Raw genomic sequence first — 22,009 nt, forward strand, 5'->3', positions numbered from 1 at the left:
ACATTGTAGGTTTTATGTCTTCCTACAGCGGATGAACTATAACAACTTATATTTTATAATCTGTAAGATAAAATATATAAAAAGAAACTCCAAAATAATTTTTCATTATTTATTTAAATAGTGTATGAAAGTCAGACATTTTAAATTAATTTAAAGTCTTAAATAGTGCATTATCTGATTGTGCTGTATTTTTGAAAATGTATCGAATTAAATGTGCCGAAATCATCGAGAGCTAATCCCCTGCCTTCACATGGTGAATGTATTTTAATTTGTCGCATATGCGTGTCACGTCCATTCTGATGATTACTGACGACGGCTATTTGTATCATAAATGTCCTTATTGGGCGTTCGTGAATGTCTTTGATTGGAATTAGAACCCATCCTAAAGATACAACATTTTTAATAATTACATTATAATATAACAATAAGGGCGACAGATTCACAACGTTGAATATACCTGTTGGCTCACTGAGTTCAATGACTTCTACTTCTTGCAAGTCGTTAAAATGAGTGCCGGCGCGGATTGATATTCTACTTGGTGTATAGCTTTCATCCAATTTGTAATCTGTGTAAATATAAATTTGACTGATGACCGTTTTTCTTTGAAACTGAATATTAACTAGATGAGGCAATTGTCCATCAGATTGCCAGTATGTGTCCATACAGTCATCGCGTAGTTGATCAATTCCAAAACCTGAAAGTTTGATTTCCAAAGATAATTAAATTTTATTTTTTGTATATTTTGATGGTAAACACTATATATGTACTATGTAATGCGGTAATGAACTGGAAACACTTGAGTACACAAATACCTGGTTTGCATGATGACAATGTCCAAATGGCATGCAGACCTACTTCTCTGACGGCACCTGCTCGTTCGCCTGCTAATGGATCTCTCTCAGTACCGCTCATTTTTGTATCATTTTATTTTGTCACTAAATATTTGCTTTACATATACCAGTCTAACCTCCAAATTTATAGCTTTCACAACTCAAGAAAGAAAATGACAGATACAATGTTTAATTATTAGGATTATAATATTCGAAAAGGCAGTATTTCAGCTAGACAACTACGTAAATCATTTGAAAATATTATAAAGTTTTGTGTAAACGACCGGTTGACAGTTCAATTTTAAAACATAAAATTGTAATATACGAGCATAGACCAAAGTAAAAATATTACATTTTAATAAGTTAAAATAAATCCGAGTGTAGAAATCTTTTATAAACAGTGAATATGAATTGTATTTACATATATGAATAACTTAACTCAAAAATTCGGTAAACGGATTATTCCGCAAAAAGTGATCTCGCTCACGTCACTAAAATCTCGATCGCGGAACATCTGGCACTTCTCGTTAGTACAATATTTCACGTGGTTAGCTTTAGATTGATGAGTTTTATGGTGCCAGATGTTCCGTGATCGAGATTTTAGTGACGTGTGCGAGATCGCTTATTGCGGAATAATCACCGAACCCAAAAATTCTTATGTATACTTCATCTTAATAAACTTGTAGATACCAAATAATTGAAAACCTCGTTTCTCCTAAAGATGAATTTTAAAATAAACAAATAAATTATTCAAAATTAAAATGGTAGGGTATATAATCCTAATACCAAAAAGTGCTCGCGTGGGTTTCCTGTCACGAAATGTCCTGTGCACGAAAATTCGTCGCATAGAAAAATTGTTGTACAGAAAACTGCCCAAATATTGATCAAAAAATGTTTAATACGAGATTTGGGCAGTTTTCTGTACGACAATTTTCCATCATAATACACACCATTGATAATAAATAATGAACAAAATATGCCCTCCAGTGGATTATTGAATAATACAAGATTCTCACTGTGGCGGCTCGCTTATACGACATGGTCGAGTTTGGTTGCCTTCCTGCGAGTGGGGACCAACCCGGCTGGGTTCGGACAGCTGCTACTCACTCCGTCTTCAGCTGTCATATAATAAACACGTGCATTAACATGCCAGTCGTCTCATTCGTTCATCCTCCATACTGGTGACCCCCGACATCGAGCCACGCAGCCTCGATCAATTTCAACATGCCGCTCATCCCTGCCTCGCCGAGCCAGGCGGGAAGCTACCCGCCGCGCCCCCATCGCCATCAACAGAGCGCGTCGCGGCCCGCGGGTGACAATAAACGAGCAGACACGGCTACCTACCTACCTACCTACCTACCGACGTCCAGCCAACGTCGATGACAGGTGCTTTAAAAAATGGGGGAGCGAATGAGACGACGATCGTGACAGCTGGATGTGGAGTCATGCGCGATCCACTACACATAGAACGGTCATCCAGCACCACAAGACATACACCACCTCAGCACCATCATCATCATCATCATCATCATCATCATCAAGGCCCCGTCCGTCCCCACGAGCGTCGTCACGCCGAGACGGGCGGTAGCGCTACAACACCTCCACGAGCCACAACGACTCACAGTCCAGCTCGGAGTATCATCAACCACATCGATGCCCCTGCCGCCCCCGCCGCCCCACCAACCGACATCAGCCTCGGAAGAGCGCCGCCGCCGCAGCATCGCATTGATCGGCGCGACCATCGGACCACCCACCGTCCTGCTCGCGACGTCACCGCCCTCGAATCTACCGACCATTCAGGGCGGTACACCTATGTACACAGCGGATGACCCACGTCAACATTTTTTTTTCTCCCCACGTAATAATTTTTTCTTTTTGTGTAACAATAACCTTTTTTCTTTTGTAAAATTTGTTTCTTTGTAATTTTGGTATCGCTGATGCTGGGGGGGGAGTGATGTGGCGGCTCGCTTATACGACATGGTCGAGTTTGGTTGCCTTCCTGCGAGTGGGGACCAACCCGGCTGGGTTCGGACAGCTGCTACTCACTCCGTCTTCAGCTGTCATATAATAAACACGTGCATTAACATGCCAGTCGTCTCATTCGTTCATCCCCCATATCACTAATCATATTTTTCAACCTTAAAACCTCTACTAGATCACTCTAACCTGGACCAGTTACCTTACTTACGCAATTTATTTATTATTTTATAATAATAATAACAATAAAATGACCAATGTGACCTGACAGGTTGCCCCAAAGCGTCACACCAATCTTAGAAAAAAATAAAATAACAAAGAAAGAAAATAAAAATTACAATCATTCATCTCATTCAAATAGTCTCATGTTGAATCTCAAGAAACTGACCAGCTCATCAACATGACAATTCAACAGGTCCAAATGCTTATCTATCACATTAAGGAACCGGATAGCCTTTACAAGAGACGAGTTATTGAAAGCAGACGTTTTCGCAGGAATAGGTCGGAAAAGTGAATAATGACCCAAAGCTCTACCGCATTCTGGCGCAGAAAATTTAAATTATAATAAAATTGAAGGGTTGTCGATTCTTCCCTTTAATACTCCAAAGAAATATTTGGAAATGGCAATAATTCTTTTGGAAGATAGTGAGTCAAAGCCTAGCATACCTTGTAAAATGGCAGTGGGAAATAAATAGGGGTAATATTTATATTTCCTCATATAAAGGCTTCTAAGAATTTTTTTTGAACTCTTTCTATCAAGAGAGAATTTAATTTCAGTGTGACTCCAAATTAAAAAACCCAAACTCTAATATGCTCTGGACAAGCGAACAATAAAGTAACACCATTATACTTTGATCTTGGAAGTAGTGAGCATTGCGCAAAACAATTCCAAGCATTTTGGTAGCCCTACGGCACATATCTGAAATACGAGTCGAAAATTTGAAGTCACTCCTAAACAATATGCCAAGAACAACAGTTGACTCAGTTCGCGTTAACTGATAGTTCCGAAGGCTATAGCGAACTCAATAGGGGAAAGAGACCTTGAGAAGGAGATTTTTTTCTGACGTTCAAAAAAATAAATAATAATAATATGATTTTACATGCGTAAAATTTTATGCACAAAAACCAAAAAAGTACTTTATATGTGTGTATTTATATAAACCACCTGTCCAGATTTATTATATAAAACAGTATGCTTCATTTTAATAAGCGTTGCAGTGGACAAAATCTAGTTTACAATTCAAATTGGTTGAAAAGTTTTTTTTTTATAAATCTCTAGCATATCCGAATTTCTAAATACGCGATTTCTACTAGTTAGAATATTTTAGCTGACTAATAGGAATCGCGTATTTATGTATGTTCCTACGTAAGTTTTCCAAGGAAATCAATTTTGTTCATTTTTTTTATTATTCTCCGGAACAAAACATAATTTGTTATTGCATTTATTTTATGTTAATGCTATTATTTCGAAGTAGATTGTGTAATTTATTTTTAAATTAAGAAAAACAGTTAATAATATTTTTCATTTAGTATAAACACAATATTATTGATGTGACCCGAATGAAGCAATACGCAAGCGCACAATTTCCCTACATACATATGTACCTACATATACAATTTGTAGTTTCAGTGCGCAGTTAGTCACTCTTAGAAAACGTATCGACAAGAAAGGTACGTACGCACAAAATATAATAATGTAATCTATAGTAAATATTTAATTATAAATTAAACAATCCATAGTGAAAAATGTGGTCTCACAATTGCATATAAATATTTTTTACCAATTTAAGCTTTTCGTTGAGAACTACGTACAATATTTGTATAGCAAGAATGTTAAAAATCAATTTAAATTATTTGATTATATATACATAGTTGGTTAATGAAAATCTTTTTTCAGATTGAAATCGCAAAAATGTCTCAAATTCGACAAAATTTTCACAAGGATTGCGAAGACGCCATTAACAATCAAATAAATATGGAATTATTTGCAAGTTATACATACATGTCACTTGTAAGCTCGTGTACATATGTATATTATTTAACTATCAACTGAACATTTAAATAAAGATAAGCAAATGTATTATTTATAGGCATTGTATATGGATAGAGATGATGTGGCCCTTCCCAGATTATACAACTACTTTTCGAAGGCTTCTGAAGAAGAACGAGAACACGCTTTAAAATTTATGAAATATCAAAATAAGCGTGGTGGTCAAATCACATTAAAAGACGTTAATGCACCAAATAAAATTAATTGGGGATCAGCTGAAGATTCGATGCAAGCCGCGTTGGAATTAGAAAAGGAAGTGAACGATGTTAGTTTTTATTTTTATTTAAAATTTCGATATTGAAAATTTGTTCCAGATTGAATTCTTTTCATTAAATTCTTTTCAGAGTTTATTAAAACTTCATACATTGGCAACAGATAAAGGAGATGCACATCTTACTGACTTCCTGGAATCAGATTTTCTTGCTGAGCAAGTTGAATCTATAAAAGAATTATCTGAACATATTACTAATCTTAAAAGAGTTGGAGAAGGTTTGGGAGTATATATTTTTGATAAAAATTTCGACAAAGAATAAGCATTATTTAGACCTCAGCACTTAAAAAGTTATTCATTAAATTTTAAATAACCTGTATTACTAAAGTAATAAACAAAAAATATATCAATTTGGTATGCCTAAATCTGTCAATTAAATTTTTTTGTGTCTCATTGCACAGGTTTAATTTATTTTAAATGTATTCTGGAAAATTACAGACAGATGTATTGAAAATATGCATATGTATTTATGTTTCATTGAAAATTTGGAGTTTCAATGTAAATTTCTGAATTTTAGTTTTCAGAAAATAAATTTCATAAACATAGTAATTTAGTTTAGTTTATCTTGTGATAAAAATATAGAATTAGAAAAATTTGATATATAATTCATAAATTAATTACCTATTTATTTCAAATGAACTCTAAGTTTAATATTTAATTATCCTGAAAGGATACAAAACGTCAATAAATGAGTTTTAAAACGTGATAAAGTATTGTTTTAAGCTTTAAAATTGTAACAGTTTTATACCCATGTATTAAAGAAATAAAAAATATTTTAAAGTCTTTTGTGTATTTTAAATTCATTTTTATAATTTTTTAAGAGTGTAAAATACGCCTGATTTTTGTTTATTTATATTAAATATAAATACTACAAATTTACTTGAAACCATCATTTTAATTTCATTTTAAAAAATTTCTGTTGTAAATTAACTTTTTTATGATAAATTTTGGTTCTCAAAACTTTCATCTAAGTATAAATGTTGAAATAAAACAAAAAATCAAGACAAAGCGATGTAAAATTGAATAGTTATGCACTCATGTATTCATTAGTCGATGAACCATATAAGTAGTCCCTTAATATTAAGGTAATCCTTTTATTTGACAATTTTTCTAGATTTTAAACAAATGCAATGTATGTAAGTATATAATTTAGTAAAAATAAAGGCTTAGCTAATCATCCTTTGGGGCACACCCCTATATAAGGTTTTTCAAAATAAAAGGAGATAGAGGAAACATTACAGTTGTTGACTACGGGTCTACCTCACGGGACCGAAAGTGAAACGCCCGAAAACGCAAATATCGGAAGGCAAAGATCGAAAATCGAAAGATCTTAAGTCGAAAGATAAAAAAAGGGTCTCTCCCCCTGTCGTACATACTCACTTAATTTGCGCGAGCAGGATACAACAGGAACAAGAGGAACAGGCTTTTCCTCCCGTATTCTGCGCGCGCACATTAAACAAGGCTGTATGACAAAAAGAGAGATAATTTCACCGCATGCCACTCATATATATTATATATACATAGTACCGTTTACCATGCACCCTTTTTTTTATCTTTGGACTTAAGATCTTTCGATTTTCGATCTTTGCCTTCCGAAATTTGCGTTTTCGGGCGTTTCAATTTCGGTCCCGTGAGGGAGACCGAAGCATAGCTAATCAGCCTTTAGGGCACACCCCTATATATAGTTTTTCAAAATAAAAGGAGATAGAGGAAACATTACAGATGTTACAAAATATACATAACTACTACATACATACATAGTTATGTATATTTTGAAGTAAAATAAATAAGAACCCGTGAAATTACTACAATATGTACTTTCAATGATGCTTCCGTTCTCTAATAACTAATAATAACTAACCATAATTTGGCGTTAATATATTATTTTAATTCAAGTGGCTCCTGTCACTGCGTTTTATAAAAATGTATTATTATTTGAAAAGGTGAATAAAACGTTTGTTTAGATCTCAGTGGTTGACAACCGCGTGTTCGATGTCACTTTGTCGGTGATTCACGCTTTCGCCCACTGCTCTCACCAACTGTTCTCATTCCTGCTTTAAATTGATACAAATTTGCTATTTTTCTGAAAAAAATTACTTTACATAAATCAAATCATGGAACAAGTAATTCAAAATATTGCCCAAAACGTCGAGAGACAAGTTGATGCCGAGCTTGACAAGTTTGTATCGACAGCCATATACATACATACTGTCACTTTTGCACCCATATTAAATCCTGCTTTTTTGCATTATTCCTTGTTTTGAAATAATTGAGTTTTTAGAATGAAAACATTGTTTTATAAAAAAAGCGATTGCAACATAATATAAATAAAGGTTAATTTTCCTAAGAACGCCATGGAACGCCATTCTGGCATCCTTCAAAAGCAATCATACGAAACAATATTCGTGCGATCATAATCACAATTAATATTTATATAATTGGCCAAAACGATAAAATATGGTGTCCTTATGTAGAGGATGAAATATGGATGGATTCGAAATTCGCTCATAAAAATTAACTAGAGATGCGTTCTGGCCTCTTTTGTTTTTAAAAAAAGTTCTGTTACATTTGTACATATTTTTTGTAGATGACAATAATTTTCCGCGTATTTTTCATATATGTATAATAACGTTTCGTTCCATTCATGCAATAATTATGAAATATAATACAGATATAAATGAATTAATCGTGCTATGATGACTAAAAATATCCTGTTTGTAGTTTCCGCATATTTATTCCAATACCTTTTATTATCTTTCAGGTTAAATCAACTGGGTACCGATGATCTAGATAAATTGCGTGAAAATCGTTTGGCAGAGATGAAAAAGAGAGCTCAATTGAAACAGGAATGGTTAACAAATGTTAGTACATACAAAGGCATTTTATTTTGAAAAACATTTTGCGAAAATATGAGTTTTAACCAATTTAATTTAGGGTCATGGTGAATACACGGAATTGTCAGATGAAAAGGAGTTTTTCGCCATTACAAAAAAATCTAAAGATATTGTTTGTCATTTCTATAAAAATGACACAGCTCGCTGCAAAATTGTAGATATGCATTTGAAAATTCTCGCCCACAAGCATATCGAAACTAAATTTGTGAAATTAGACGTGGAACGGTGTCCGTTTCTTACAGGTTTATATTCATATTTAATTCATTTTGTTTATAGTGTACATGCATACATACGTTTTATGCTAAATAAGTTTAATATTTATATTTTAGAGCGTCTGCGAATCAAAATGATTCCAACAATTTCTTTAGTAAAAGATTCAAAGACAAAAGATTTCATTGTTGGATTTACTGATCTTGGAAATTGTGATGACTTTTCTACTGAAGTTTTGGAATGGAGAATTGCCCAGTAAATAAAATATTATATCAAAATTTCTTAACATTTAATAATCAGAGATTTAATCAATAATGAAATAAAATAAGATAATAATGAAATAAAAACGATTTTTTTCTCTGAATTTCAGATCTGGAGCTATCGAATATAATGGTGATTTATTGACTCCACCTGATCAGGTGAAAAAACAAAAACCGCCAACTTTTGGGATAAATAAAAGAACAATTCGTGGAGGAACCAATTCTGATGATGATGATGATTTAGATGTTAGTGACTGAGCTGAAACTTTTTAAAAAGAAAATTGATGTTTTTTCGTATTATTTCATTAATAAACTTTAACTTAACCCTTTGACTGCTACAACAACGATAAATCGTTGTTTTGAAATCGGCGAAGATTGCTACGACGATCGTTGTTTTCGTCATTAATTGTCGTATTTCAATACTTTCTTTGAGCCACCAGCGCATCAGTGGTACGAAACATTTTTTTTGTATACGTATTTATATTTATTTTACAATCAAGCTTTATAAACATTTATCAATTTTTTAAATAAAAGCTCTTCAATTTCGGGTTCATCATCAAAGTAAATTTCGGGTTCGTTGTCAATGTCATATAAGGAGTTATTACTTGGGAATTGATTATTGTCGATAAATTCATTTTCAGAATCAGTAGAGCTGCTGATTGGTCGAGTTCCTCGGCGAGGAGCTATTATTTCGCTTTCATCACTTTCACTGTCCGATATCATTTTGCAGAGTTAAAATAAATGGCAAAAAACAATAGAAATCCGCTTTCAATTATATAGGTCACGAGACGTCACGAATTCATGCAATCAATCGAATGCAACTGAAATACATACAAAATGTTTATGATACATGTTGAAAAAATATTTGATTATTAGAAACTTCACATCCTTGTGTGTCTCGCTCACACGTACACAATTAAAACCAAGAAAGAAAGAGAGAAAGACCGCTACCTGTTTCGAATATATCGCATTTTGTTAGGATACATCGATGTCTAAAAATAGATTATTGAAAAAAATAAAGCGTCGGAAAATAATCGTCAAAACTTATTTAGTGTATATATGTAGGTATCTCTTTCGCACGCACGCATGTAAAAGCAAGACAGAAAGAGAGAGCACGAGTCCATAACTGCTTCTAAAAATGTATATAAAGTATTATAAAAATTACAAGCGTTCGGCGAAGTAAGTATGTAAAAAAAAATATTATATTTAATTTTTTACAAAATAATTACAAATGTTAGCATTTTTCGCTTGGACATTGAAAAACCTCGTAGCAGCCAAAGGGTTAAATATTATTTACAATTAACTGACATTTTAGATTTGTAAAATTGTCTAATTTTTTATTAATCATACTAGATTTTATTAATGACCAAATATGTTTAAAAAGGAACGCTAAAGGAACACACTATTTTCTGTGATAAATAAAAAACCATAACAATTTAAATATCTTATGAAAAGAATTTTACGATAATAAAGATCTGGAAATCTATGTGTGAGTGTGCACGTAAAGCTTGCTTTGCTGAAATTAAATTTTAAGTAATCAATTGTATTTCTACTTATAATTATACTGCTGTTTTATAATTATACTGCTGTTTTATAATTATACTGTTCTGCATTTAATTTATACTGTTATGCATTTAAATTATTACTAATAAAATAAACATATATAATTTTTTTTAAATAATTGATTACAATTTTATTTTATACTTCTTTGTAATGACAGACAACAACTTGAATTTTTATGTGCCAAAACACCACTTATGGCCAAACTTGTACACGTATAGTATATGTATATTGTATATTAATTTGAAATTTTCTTCAGACACTAGTGACGAATAGACGGTAGATAGTCTATTTGTGATGAACCATTTCAACAATTAAATTTAGATAATTTGGCAAACTTCGATAGGAAACAATCGACTTGCAAGTCACATACATCCAAATCTGACCAGCGGCACCGCAGAAACACTTCAAATTATACAACATGCAAGTTCTTTCTGATCAGGGTTTGAACTCGAGATCCCTTCAGTCGCTAGGAACATAGGGGAAAAACCACATTGAGTTACATGATTTTAAATCTATTTCAAATTCAATGGAAACACATATGTACGTGTTTTAATGGAAGTACATAATTAAGATGTATTCACCTAGGTCTGTTAATAGCCGGCGGTCCATTCTTGAATGATAAATTATTTGTGCGCATTTATATTTTAAATGTCAATCATTCCTTTATGGCGTAATTATATAAACTTAATAATAACCTTTCATAATTTGCCGCCACTCAAACTTTAGGCTTCGTTTTATTTGCCTATATCCCACGGGACGTCCCCACGAACTTATACACTACGTATTATGAAAATGCTTGCTTCAAACATTATATTTATTTTAAACCTTAAACTAATACAAAAATTCAATATCAAAGTTGATGAATAAAAATATACATTATATTATACTAGCTGAATCCGGCATGCGTTGCAATGCCATAATAAGACATACAACGCATGCCTTATTATGGCATTGCAAACATTAATGTGCGCTCGCAGAATACGGGAGGAAAAGCCTGTTCCTCTTGTTCCTGTTGTATCCTGCTCGCGCAAATTAAGTGAGTATGTACCGTTTACCATGCACCATTTTTTTTGATCTTTCGACTTAAGATCTTTCGATTTTCGATCTTTGCCTTCCGATATTTGCGTTTTCGGTAATTTCACATTCCGGCCCGTGAGGTAGACCCTCATATTTCATACATGTACGTGCGTCTATGATTCTTTAATCTTCCTTTTAAAGGTCTGCTCATACCTATCGAGCACGACTCGTATCCCGCAGGTGTCATGCAAGTGCGGATAGTATTCTTTGATACATTCTATATGGACGCGCATGAATGCGTAAATGCGCATGCGCGAATGGAGTAAGAATACCTTAAATAATTTAAGTATTTTGAAATACATTTTTGGAATAAAAATGCCCTGGTTTTGAATTTGGAAAAAAGGCTCACCTTAATCAAAATATACAGACTGGTCTACGAATTGAAACCTGACTTTTCACTATTCGATAAAATAAGTCTTACGACCAAAATATTCGAACCTTCCCGCCGAGCCACCGACATTACCAAAGCCTTCATTCCGCTTCGACGACGACATTTGAATTTCTTCGCGGAAACTATCGAATGGCATAGAAACAAATAGCAAACTGAGATGATAAATTCCGTTTGAGAATCTGCGGCTCGTAGATTCTCAATCGACAAACACATTTCAGTGCGGAGAAGCGAGCGTGCGTTGGCGCACGTGTCCTCGCCTTCGTTTGCATCGTATTGGTGTTAGTAATTTACGCACGTCAACACCAACACCAACACCGACACAAACGTCAGCTGTCATTTGGTCCGTGTGTGTGTTTTTGTTGCGTAAAAAATATAGGTGCTACGCCCCCACCTCCCGCAAGGTAATTCTCCACCAAATTGACTAAACGTCACGCGCAACTTACATACATATATTACAACAATACGCCTATATACATATATACATATGTATATAGTTTATATAAATGAACCGAGTCCATAGGTCATTTCGAACCACTGCCAAAATTTTAATTCACCAACGTGTTATGTTCAACACGGTAAAATTGGGCTGGGAGAACGATCGACACACGTATCTGTAATACGCCAGTGTCGTCCAAGGTATACAGGTATAATCACTCGCATATATTTACATTTGCAATTCGTACGTTCGCCAGTCACGCTTGTATACAGAACGATGTGATTATTGTTGTTGCGCAGGCGAGGTTTTCTGCAACTGGCATCAATTATATTTAAGATGAACCGCATTCAATGTTTGGAGTCTGACTTTCTATGGAATTCTCTAAGAGAAAGTTCTTGCGCAAATCTTCTCGTTTTATATATTTCAACAACCAGCAGAATAGACTAGTGTTTGCAATATAATGCTTTGAAAAAAGTGGCCACAGGTTCAAATCTCACTGGTTTCTGCTGTTAGACCTTGGATTTGTGACTCCAGGTTGATCTTTTTCTAATTTATCTGATTTTCATTGAAACATTTGTAACAAATTGGCAACCTTACTCATTTTCTCGCAAAATCTGAATTGTATAAAATAGATGTCTTTGTAGATGTTATTTGATATATATTTACATTGTATACTTGTATCGGGTCTACGTGACGAGACAAAATGTTAAACGACAGAAAACGCAAATATCGGAAGGCAAAGATCGAAAATCGAAAGATCTTAAGTCGAAAGATCAAAAAAAAAAAAATGGTGCATGGTAAACGGTACATACTCACTTAATTTGCGCGAGCAGGATACAACAGGAACAAGAGGAACATGCTTTTCCTCCCGTATTCTGCGCGCGCACATTAATACGGGAGGAAAAGCCTGTTCCTCTTGTTCCTGTTGTATCCTGCACGCGCAAATTAAGTGAGTATGTACCGTTTACCATGCACCATTTTTATTGATCTTTCGACTTAAGATCTTTCGATTTTCGATCTTTGCCTTCCGATATTTGCGTTTTCTGTCGCTTAACATTCTGTCTCGTCACGGAGACCGACTTGTATCAAATGTACAATTTTTCTGGCCAGGAAGGCGTATTAAGGTTACCTGTTAGGTCTTCCTGGTATAAATTAAAAATAAATAAATTTCATATTGAGTTCTATCATAATATGCCTCACATTCAATCTGATAATACTATTTTTCCTTGAAGGCCAACTAAACTTTAAACTCATGATTTATCTATTTTTATAAACTTTCAATCTTCTATTGAGATAAGATAACACTTTATTATGTGTTTATTTCATATTTTTTACCACGAGTAATGTAAATATTTCATATGGTATATAATAAAACCATTTATCGTTGTGCCACTGCAAAACTGTATTGCTGTAAATTGATTTATATATGTACATACATATATTCCAATCGAAAATATGTAGGCGCTACAAGGTATTCGTGAATACTGTAATAAGTAACCGTATAGATATTTACGTAAAAGATATTGGTTGTGAGCAAAACAACATCAACAAATCCTTGAAACTAATTTTGGATACCTGGGTATTTATCTGATATACATATATAAAAATTTCAGGGTTTCCCATGAAACTTATTTCGAGACGAGTGTTGAGGAAGTCTAAAATTTTGTCAGCATTAATAGATTTTACTTGATTTATTATTATAATCTATTTGGTATGATTAATACAAATCAGCATGATGAAAATGTTACATCATAGCATTTAACCATATGTACATACATATATAGATTCTTGACCTTCACAATGATTGCTGTACTTAATTAATCGTATTTCTTAATGAAGTGTTCCTTTGATACACCACTGGTTTAGAACTGCTTTTCCGATACCCAATGTCTAAAAATAGTCTCGCTCTAGTATCCAATCGGAAATATTTCCATTGACTTTGAACTTCGTACTACATATGTATATATATTCATTACTGGAAATTTATATGTCATTAATTGTGACTTATTTATTTTAGAAAACATATTTTTCTCTTTCAGAAAATGGAAGATTGACTGTGATTGCAGTTCACAGGGAGCATTTGAATGGCTGCCACGTCTAATTTACATACACCGAGTTTAAATGTTGTTCCTTCTAATTTGAAGATGCAGCAAATAAACTCTACTAAACAAGATGTCAACGATGGAGTTTCTAATCCAAATGATCCAGGTTAAATTTAGTCATAATATTCATATCAGAAATAAAACTCCATTTTGTTTTACATTACATCCTATAAAACAAAATGGAGGCTAACTATATGTATGATGTTTAAAATATCAGTTTGAACAAAATTGACTTTTTAGAAGTAAAAATAGCTGATAATATGTATGTATACTTTCGGGGCTAAAAACCATGCCATCTGTTATATTACAGTTAAACAATCTGCCGATGCATCGATTCCTTTGAGTAGCAGTCAAGTCGTAATCACTAGTCTCATCGCTGGTGCAGTTGCCGGTGCATTGGCAAAGACAACTATTGCACCACTCGACCGGACCAAAATTAATTTCCAAATTAGGTTTTTAAATCAGTTCATAGTAATTTTTAAAATAAAATGTTGCCTTATTTAATGTTTAAGCAAATTTCAGGCAAACTCCATATTCGGCAAAAGCAGCTTGGAACTTCCTAGTAAATACGGCCAAAACAGAAGGCATTGCAGCACTATGGCGTGGCAATTCCGCAACAATGGCCCGAATCCTTCCTTACGCTGCGATTCAATTTACTGCCCACGAGCAATGGAAAATATTATTTGGTGTAGCTGATTCCAAACAAGCAAAGTTCGTATTATACATCTACGTACTTTGAATTTTCTGTTTAAAATGTTTTGGTATAATATTGCTGTAAATTTCTACATTTTAGGAGATCTCCTATTTTGTTATTTCTTTCTGGTTCACTCGCTGGAATCACTTCGCAATCACTCACCTATCCGTTAGATTTGGCCCGAGCTAGAATGGCCGTCACTTCACATTTTGAATACAAGTATAATTTTAGCAACAATTTTAAACCCTCACTTACTTATCAAATTGTACAACATACGAAATAAATCCATGTATTGTTACAGGAGTTTATGGCACGTATTTACCAAAATGTGGCATAGGGAAGGTTGGACTACTTTGTATAGAGGCTATTGGCCTACTATACTCGGAGTCATTCCTTATGCCGGTGTTTCATTTTTCACATACGATTCTCTGAAACATTTTTATGAAGGTATATTAATCACTGTTTACTAAATCTTCATGCATTGTGTTGATATTTTTTTTATAATACAAAAATACACCTTTTCAGTATTTTGATTTTTTATGTAGATCGCTATGGAGTCAAGCAACCTGCTTTGGTTAATTTATTATTTGGAGGAATCGCTGGCATCGCCGGACAATCGTCTAGTTATCCACTGGATATCGTTAGGTAAACTTTATATATTATACATAGTTAGCTAAATGAATTATAAAGACTCATTTTATATGAAAAATTTAAATATTTGCTTTTATGGTATTCAGACGGAGAATGCAGACTGCTAAGATGAGAGCGGATGGATCTTATCAATATAAAACTATTATTGGTACACTGCAGAAAATTTACAGGTGCTTGCCGATATATATTAAATCATATAATATTATAATAGTAATAATAATACAATGAAATTCACATATTTCAGAGAGGAAGGAGTTAAGGGTGGTTTCTTCAAAGGTCTCAGTATGAATTGGGTAAAAGGACCCATTGCCGTTGGTATTAGTTTTGCAAGCTACGACAGTGTACGACAGACATTAAGAGACGTTTGTGTTGTATATAATACATCTTTAGTCAGATAGTTAATTTTCTAGTCACATTTAATATCTATACATTCGCAACGTAAAATCTGACTATATGATATTCTTAAATGGAGTTGTGCGTTAGTTATGTCGTTGACATATTGATTTACTTAGATGACTTTGACTTTCTGTTAAAATTGATTACAAAAAAAAATGTTTTTAATCAGGTGAGTAAAATTTAATCAGATCATTATTCGATGACGATATATTATTGTCAATATGTCAAATCAAATTATATAATATTGGTGATGTGAATCTTTTTACTAATTTGATATCGCTTACAAGTGTCAATTTAACATTCCTTTTATTGACAATTTTTTCCACTTGAATATTTACACGCATGTAATAAATCAATTAGCACACTTTTCTTCATGCTGTAAATATTATGTGTTAACGAATCTGACAATTTATTTATCGAGTTATTATTTTTGATCTAAAAAACATAAATTATACGAGAAATTATTATATTATAAAATGTTGTAATACTCATAGCTGTTTTATAAAATTATTGCATAATAAGTCGTTGTTCAATAGCACAATGATATTATTTTTATATATTTACCATAGTTGTCCATTGTTAAATCTTAATACTGAAAAGCTTTATTTGTTTGTACGATATATGTATAATATTTGAAAATCCAATATATTTTACGCTATTTTTATATATACATAATATGTATTTTGGTTTGATTTGTATGATTCAATTATAGTTGGTGCTTACACTATAGTGTATTTTTATCAAAATATTAATATCTCATCGTGTCTATAAAATAAATGTGAAATTAAAATTTTTCTCTAAGCACGTGTGTACATTGTTGAATAAATTAAAATATTTTAATAGTAATTTACATATAGTGCCAACAGGGTATAAATTAAATATGAAATTTGTCTTTAAACATTGAAATATGTATGTACATATATAGCATTTTATAAGTGCTCGTTAACTTTTTTGGCAATTCAATATTTGCCATAGAATTTTAAAAATTGTTAAATGCTGCTTCAGCTTTTTAACCTATTACTTAGTTTTATTATGTTATATATTTGTGTATTTTATAGACAAAGACAATAAAAAATCAATTACATATAATACATACAATTGTTATTACTTTTTAATTTTTGTCGAATGTTTAATTCAATGAGAAAAATCAAAATTTTAAGTGGGGTTTGGTAACAGTAATTTTATAGTATGCATAAATAATAAACCTCATTATTTCAGAATAACTTATTAATTTTTTTACAGTTACATAACACTGCACGCTCGTTATATATATTTATCAACCAAATATATGTATATTACATAAATTTATTTTTATTGTAAAATTAGTTGGAAAAACGTTTAAAATTCAGATGTGTTCAAAACAAATGTGTATATATTTTTTTAATTAATGTAATTTTTTTTATAAGCATAAGTTACTACTGATGAATTCCCTAACTTTCTCATAACTGTTATTGTAAAAAACATTATTTAAACAGCTGTGCATTATTAAAAACTTACAATAAAATATTTATGGACACGTTACATTTATTTTCATTTTAAATACACATTCTCAGTTATAAAATATAATAATTAAAAGGGACACTTAAGTAAAATGCATTAATATACAATAAAAATGTTTATTCGTATATATGTCATTGTTTATAAATATTGATTATTGTCTCTAGTTTGAGTACCGAAAAACGATGGTTGTATATTCAATGGTGTACTTATAATACACACATTTTCTAAGATTCTCTCATGTTGAATCAAAGAATCATCTGTCAAGACTTTTTGCTCCCATTTTTTCTCCTCCGTTACAATATTCTGCAAATTGATTTCCTCGATTTCAGTACCTTGAATCAATTGTAAATCTTTTACTTCCTTGTTAGTTTGCCCTCTTTTCTTTTTGACTATTCTTTTTAGTTTCAAGTGCACCAGTCTTATGTGAGTTCTCAATGACGATTTTTGAGAGAATTTTCTATGACACTGAGAGCATTCAAATGGTTTTTCTCCCGTATGAACTCGCATATGATTGACCAGAAGCGCTTTTGCCTGAAAAAAAAACATTCGAAATAAATTATCATACAATTTTTCCTATATACATAGATATAATGTACATAATATAAGTACAGTGAATGATTTATCGCAGATGGAACAGGTGTGGGACTTTGGCAAGCGATAGCCTTGATGTGCCACTCTACGATGAAGATTCAAACCTTGTCGACTACCGTATGGTGCCGCGCAAACTTCACAACTGAACTGCTTTCGCCGAAGATGTGAAACATCTATATGACGTTCCAATAAAGTCGATGTGCGAAACCGCTTATCACATTCATTGCAAGAATACCTGTAGCGAACAAGTATAATAAGAATGAGTTGACGATTTAAATCATTAATATATTATAAGCAATATACTAACTGAAGCAATGAAGGATCCACATGCTTAGCCGACTTATCAAGATGACTTTTTAAAATGGAAGCTGATTTGAAATAAAGATCGCACTCAACACAGTAATGTCTTCTCGCTGCTGAATGAGATATTTTATGATTAGAAAGATTAGCAACGGTGTAGAAGCGTTTATCGCAAATGTCGCATGCATGAGCCGGTGATGAAGAATGCCTTCTGTAATTTAGGACAAGGTAATACATTATAGATAATGTACTTAAGTACATACAAATTTAGGTTATAATAAGTGTGAAGAGTGTTTACAATTCGTGTTCTTTGAGACGCTCTTTAGCTCCAAAAGTTTTTCCACAAAATTCACACTTGAATTGAAACTGATAATGTTTCAATCGTAAGTGATTGTGCAAAGTAGTCCGCCTCCTGAAATATTACATTTGCAAATTTTTGTGTCATTCATGTGAAATGAAGTATAGTAAAAATCAATTTTTATAAGGACAGCTATGAGATCACAGATTATAACAAACAAAGAGAAATAAAATCAAACCCAATTCTGATAGGATAAAGACGGACATTAGTTATTTTTCCACTGAATTAAGAACTATTTTCAGTGAGCCATCAGATAGTTATAAAATATATGAGCCGCCTCAAAAATTCATAATCAGAGTTGTTATATAAAGCCCTTCCGTTTATGAACAGGACTGGGATCTAGTTGTTTTGTATGTGGTATTGGTTTGAGATTATGAACTTGACTTAGCTGCTTAGATCAAGAAAAGATTGGAAAACATGCAGGGGTACTTTTATTTAATATTATATAGTACATATGTACATAAATAAGTATGATATTATTATGAACAGACGTACGAAATTAGGATGGAGTGCATTTGGATGAATGAACGCTGTTTTTAAACAAAAAATGCCACTACATGAAGAAAATGAGCTTCGATCAATGTGTTTTACTAGTGATGACGTATGGATGTGAAACTAGGTTATTGAACGCCAAGATGTTGCACAATATCAAATCCATTCAACGAGGAGAGATAGGATACGGAATATGTGCATGAGAAGTATGACAAGGGTAGCGGATAGCGGTAGAGAAGAAATTGAAATGGCAATGGGTGGGTCATGTAGCTAGAAGAATAGGCGAAAAGTGGGCAGAGGAAATGCTGGAATGGTACCCGAGATAATATAAAAGGGTGAAAGGAAGACCACAAGAGATGGGTAGACGAAATTTAAAAATGTATGGGGTGAGATGGATGAGATTCGCGGAAAACAGAGATGAATGGAATTGTGTTAGATGATGAATGGCTGTGAACGATAATGATGACATATATTATGGATGGACCAGTAGATTAAACTTGTTTCATTTCATTGTTATGCTGATGTTATTCTTATTTGGTTTTTTGAACACGTATATCTTTATCATATGTACCATTATATTTGAAAGTGGCAGAAGTCCACTTTTTTTAATTTCGAGAACATTATATATTTAGCGTTTAGCAATATTTAAAAATACTGGTGGCCTGTAATACGTTCATTCTGCTTTTCCGAGATTCTGGACATATCGAATTAAAATAAGTGACAACAATTCCACGTGCCACTTTCAAATATAACGGCTCATATATACATATTTAGTAGAAGTAGTAAATAATTATTTATATTTAGGTCAAATAATTGACATGTCCGGTAGTAAAGAAGAAGAAATAAATACAAAAAGTGGAACACGTGGGTGAGAAGGACAAGGGTAGTGGACATAGTGGGTAGAGTTCGGAGATTGAAATGGCGATGGGCGGGCCACGTGGCTAGAAGAATGCACGAAAGGTGGACAAATGCTAGAATAGTACCCAAGAGAATGCAAAAGGGTAAAAGGAAGACCACAGGGAAAATGGGTAGAAGAAATTAGGAAAATATGTTGAGTGAGATCGATGAGAGTAGCGCAAAACAGAGACGCGTGCAAGCGTTTTGGAGAGACCTTCATCCAGCAGTGGATAGCGTATGGCTGTAGATGATGAATAGATGTAGTATTATTTTAATTACATGTTAATAGTGTTATAATCAGTAGATCTCTGGCCATTCCTTATAATCAAACTTTATAATACTCTACATACACAAAAAATGCATTGCATATTTGACATTGGTATGTGTGGCCTGCATGCCATGCAAGATGGTCGGTGAGTCGAGCCCGATCACGGATTTGTGCACCGCAAGCGTAGCAGATGAAACGAGTTACATGAAGGGACGCGTGTGCCTTTAACTGTCGGATACTGCCGAATCTCTGCTGGCAAACCTCACACACGTGCGGGCCTCTCGTCTATGAAATTTAACCAATAATAAGAAGACTTTAATAAGAATTTAAATTATTCATGACAAAACAGCTAATTACTCACTTCGCAGTGTTTTTCCATGTGATTTTTGAGTGTGAATTCGTGTCGAAAAGCTATGACACACATTTCACATTTAAATTGAGCACTGATATATTTTTCGTCGAGCATACGTTGTTGGCGTTCCAAACGTTGCTCGTCTTCCGTGAGATGCACTTCACTAGCCGATAATTTATCTATTACAATCTTAGTCTTTTTAGTTGTATTTGGCTTTACAGTTTTCAACAATTTACCTGCAGATCTTCCTGATACTTTAAAAACATGTAAAGAACGATTGTCTGTATCAGTTTCCAAATTAATATTATTTGTTTTTTTTCTAACGCTTCTTTTCCTTTTCAGTCTTTTCCTCTTACTATTATTTTCTATAATGAAATCATCATCAAATTCATTCACATTTTCGAAGTCGGATTCAATTTTAACATCTGTTTGTACATCAATCGGCTTATCAGTTAATATATTGTTCAACCTGTATTGATCAGTTTTTGTTTCAGCCTTAATGTTAACATTCTCAATAATTCGAAATGATGAACACGAAGAAAAAATAGATGATGGATGATTTTCAACTAAATCAGAAGTATCATTTAATGTATCAATAAGCAGAGTTTCCGATATTGATAAATATTTAAAAGAGCTTAAATTTGATCGTTCTTTGTTCAATTTAACGATGTCAACCTGTAAAGACGTTGGATTATAAAATAATGTTACTATAGGTTAATTTAATTACTCATAAATAATATTAAAAAAGTACCTTTTCGTTACAGTGATTGCTAATTTTTTTAATTATATTGTCGGCTTCCTTACATAGAGATTTGAATTTTTCGAAATTTCTCAGGTGTTGTTGACACTTATAACATATCCAAGTAAAGAAATTAATGGAACATGGAGTTATCTGTGAACAATGTTGTTTATTAATATTTTCGCAATAAATTTAATAACGTCTAAAATTTGAATGCCATAGTATACTTACTCCTATTTGTTGTAAAATTCGAATAAGGCCAAATTCATGAATTGACACCATCGTTAAATTTGAGCCGAGGCATGTGCAACAGTATTTAAAATCGTTTATTTTATTATCGCTTGTGCGGTTGCTTTCAAAAGTCATTTTAAAACATAATTTATATAGTTGTAAATTTTTCAAAAATTCAAGATTTATTATAATGTTTAAATGTTATTAAGTATTAAAAATTAATTTATAAATAAACACGAGCAGTGCAACTGACATTTGACAGTTGTTTTATTTTTGCCATAATGACCAAAAACTACGACCATAGTCAATCGTAGTCAACCAAGACGGTAATTGGACTATTCGTCACATTGGGGTGGTCACAAAGACAACGTTTGCCATGAAAATCGCGAATACACAATATTTGGCACTCAAGTTCTCGTTACTATGATAGTTATCGTTAGTATGATGGACTTTTCGGCTGCCAGATGTTCCGTTATAGA

The 22,009-nt window shown here is 32.8% G+C and overlaps 6 protein-coding genes across 15 annotated transcripts; 4 read left to right on the forward strand and 2 right to left on the reverse strand.

Annotated features, from left to right (window-relative positions):
• Window positions 1-87: 87 nt before the first annotated feature.
• Window positions 88-1,166, reverse strand: APC10 (anaphase-promoting complex subunit 10). The gene is made up of 3 exons (XM_077446619.1): window positions 813-1,166; window positions 458-694; window positions 88-382 (listed from the first exon to the last, which is right to left on the reverse strand). The coding sequence occupies exons 1-3, from the start codon at window positions 910-912 to the stop codon at window positions 171-173; spliced, it is 549 nt and encodes a 182-aa protein (XP_077302745.1). The 5' UTR covers window positions 913-1,166; the 3' UTR covers window positions 88-170.
• Fer3HCH (Ferritin 3 heavy chain homolog) lies at window positions 497-6,324 on the forward strand. Of its 8 annotated transcripts, none has more exons than XM_077446628.1 (5): window positions 497-569; window positions 4,338-4,478; window positions 4,705-4,818; window positions 4,898-5,122; window positions 5,202-6,324. In XM_077446628.1, exons 3-5 carry the CDS (start codon window positions 4,720-4,722, stop codon window positions 5,388-5,390), a joined length of 513 nt encoding a protein of 170 aa, XP_077302754.1. In that variant the 5' UTR covers window positions 497-569; window positions 4,338-4,478; window positions 4,705-4,719; the 3' UTR covers window positions 5,391-6,324. The 8 variants fall into 8 exon arrangements, with proteins under 8 accessions (XP_077302754.1, XP_077302753.1, XP_077302746.1 ...); XM_077446627.1 differs by having other exon boundaries at window positions 509-569; window positions 4,432-4,478; XM_077446620.1 differs by lacking the exon at window positions 497-569 and adding an exon at window positions 644-901 and having other exon boundaries at window positions 4,432-4,478.
• LOC143923111 (uncharacterized) lies at window positions 848-2,914 on the forward strand. Its single transcript, XM_077446629.1, has 3 exons — window positions 848-1,303; window positions 1,412-1,634; window positions 1,746-2,914. The coding sequence occupies exon 3, from the start codon at window positions 2,210-2,212 to the stop codon at window positions 2,657-2,659; it is 450 nt and encodes a 149-aa protein (XP_077302755.1). The 5' UTR covers window positions 848-1,303; window positions 1,412-1,634; window positions 1,746-2,209; the 3' UTR covers window positions 2,660-2,914.
• Window positions 6,325-7,090: 766 nt separating the features above from the next.
• On the forward strand, window positions 7,091-8,816 carry LOC143923112 (phosducin-like protein 3). The gene is made up of 5 exons (XM_077446630.1): window positions 7,091-7,307; window positions 7,890-7,989; window positions 8,063-8,264; window positions 8,352-8,487; window positions 8,603-8,816. The coding sequence occupies exons 1-5, from the start codon at window positions 7,243-7,245 to the stop codon at window positions 8,748-8,750; spliced, it is 651 nt and encodes a 216-aa protein (XP_077302756.1). The 5' UTR covers window positions 7,091-7,242; the 3' UTR covers window positions 8,751-8,816.
• A 2,921-nt stretch (window positions 8,817-11,737) lies between these two features.
• DPCoAC (dephosphocoenzyme A carrier) lies at window positions 11,738-17,322 on the forward strand. Of its 3 annotated transcripts, XM_077446634.1 has the most exons (10): window positions 11,740-12,167; window positions 12,259-12,493; window positions 13,999-14,167; window positions 14,372-14,513; window positions 14,584-14,772; window positions 14,855-14,974; window positions 15,057-15,202; window positions 15,301-15,400; window positions 15,493-15,576; window positions 15,651-17,322. In XM_077446634.1, exons 3-10 carry the CDS (start codon window positions 14,044-14,046, stop codon window positions 15,802-15,804), a joined length of 1,059 nt encoding a protein of 352 aa, XP_077302760.1. In that variant the 5' UTR covers window positions 11,740-12,167; window positions 12,259-12,493; window positions 13,999-14,043; the 3' UTR covers window positions 15,805-17,322. The 3 variants fall into 3 exon arrangements, with proteins under 3 accessions (XP_077302758.1, XP_077302760.1, XP_077302759.1); XM_077446632.1 differs by lacking the exon at window positions 12,259-12,493 and having other exon boundaries at window positions 11,738-11,924; XM_077446633.1 differs by lacking the exon at window positions 12,259-12,493.
• Window positions 17,314-21,836, reverse strand: LOC143923114 (uncharacterized). Its single transcript, XM_077446631.1, has 8 exons — window positions 21,531-21,836; window positions 21,312-21,452; window positions 20,570-21,235; window positions 20,291-20,493; window positions 18,492-18,605; window positions 18,201-18,404; window positions 17,912-18,128; window positions 17,314-17,833 (listed from the first exon to the last, which is right to left on the reverse strand). The coding sequence occupies exons 1-8, from the start codon at window positions 21,663-21,665 to the stop codon at window positions 17,441-17,443; spliced, it is 2,073 nt and encodes a 690-aa protein (XP_077302757.1). The 5' UTR covers window positions 21,666-21,836; the 3' UTR covers window positions 17,314-17,440.
• Between the last annotated feature and the right edge of the window lie 173 nt (window positions 21,837-22,009).

This window comes from Arctopsyche grandis, chromosome 3, assembly GCF_051622035.1.
Source record: "Arctopsyche grandis isolate Sample6627 chromosome 3, ASM5162203v2, whole genome shotgun sequence".
Classification (NCBI taxonomy): domain Eukaryota; kingdom Metazoa; phylum Arthropoda; class Insecta; order Trichoptera; family Hydropsychidae; genus Arctopsyche; species Arctopsyche grandis.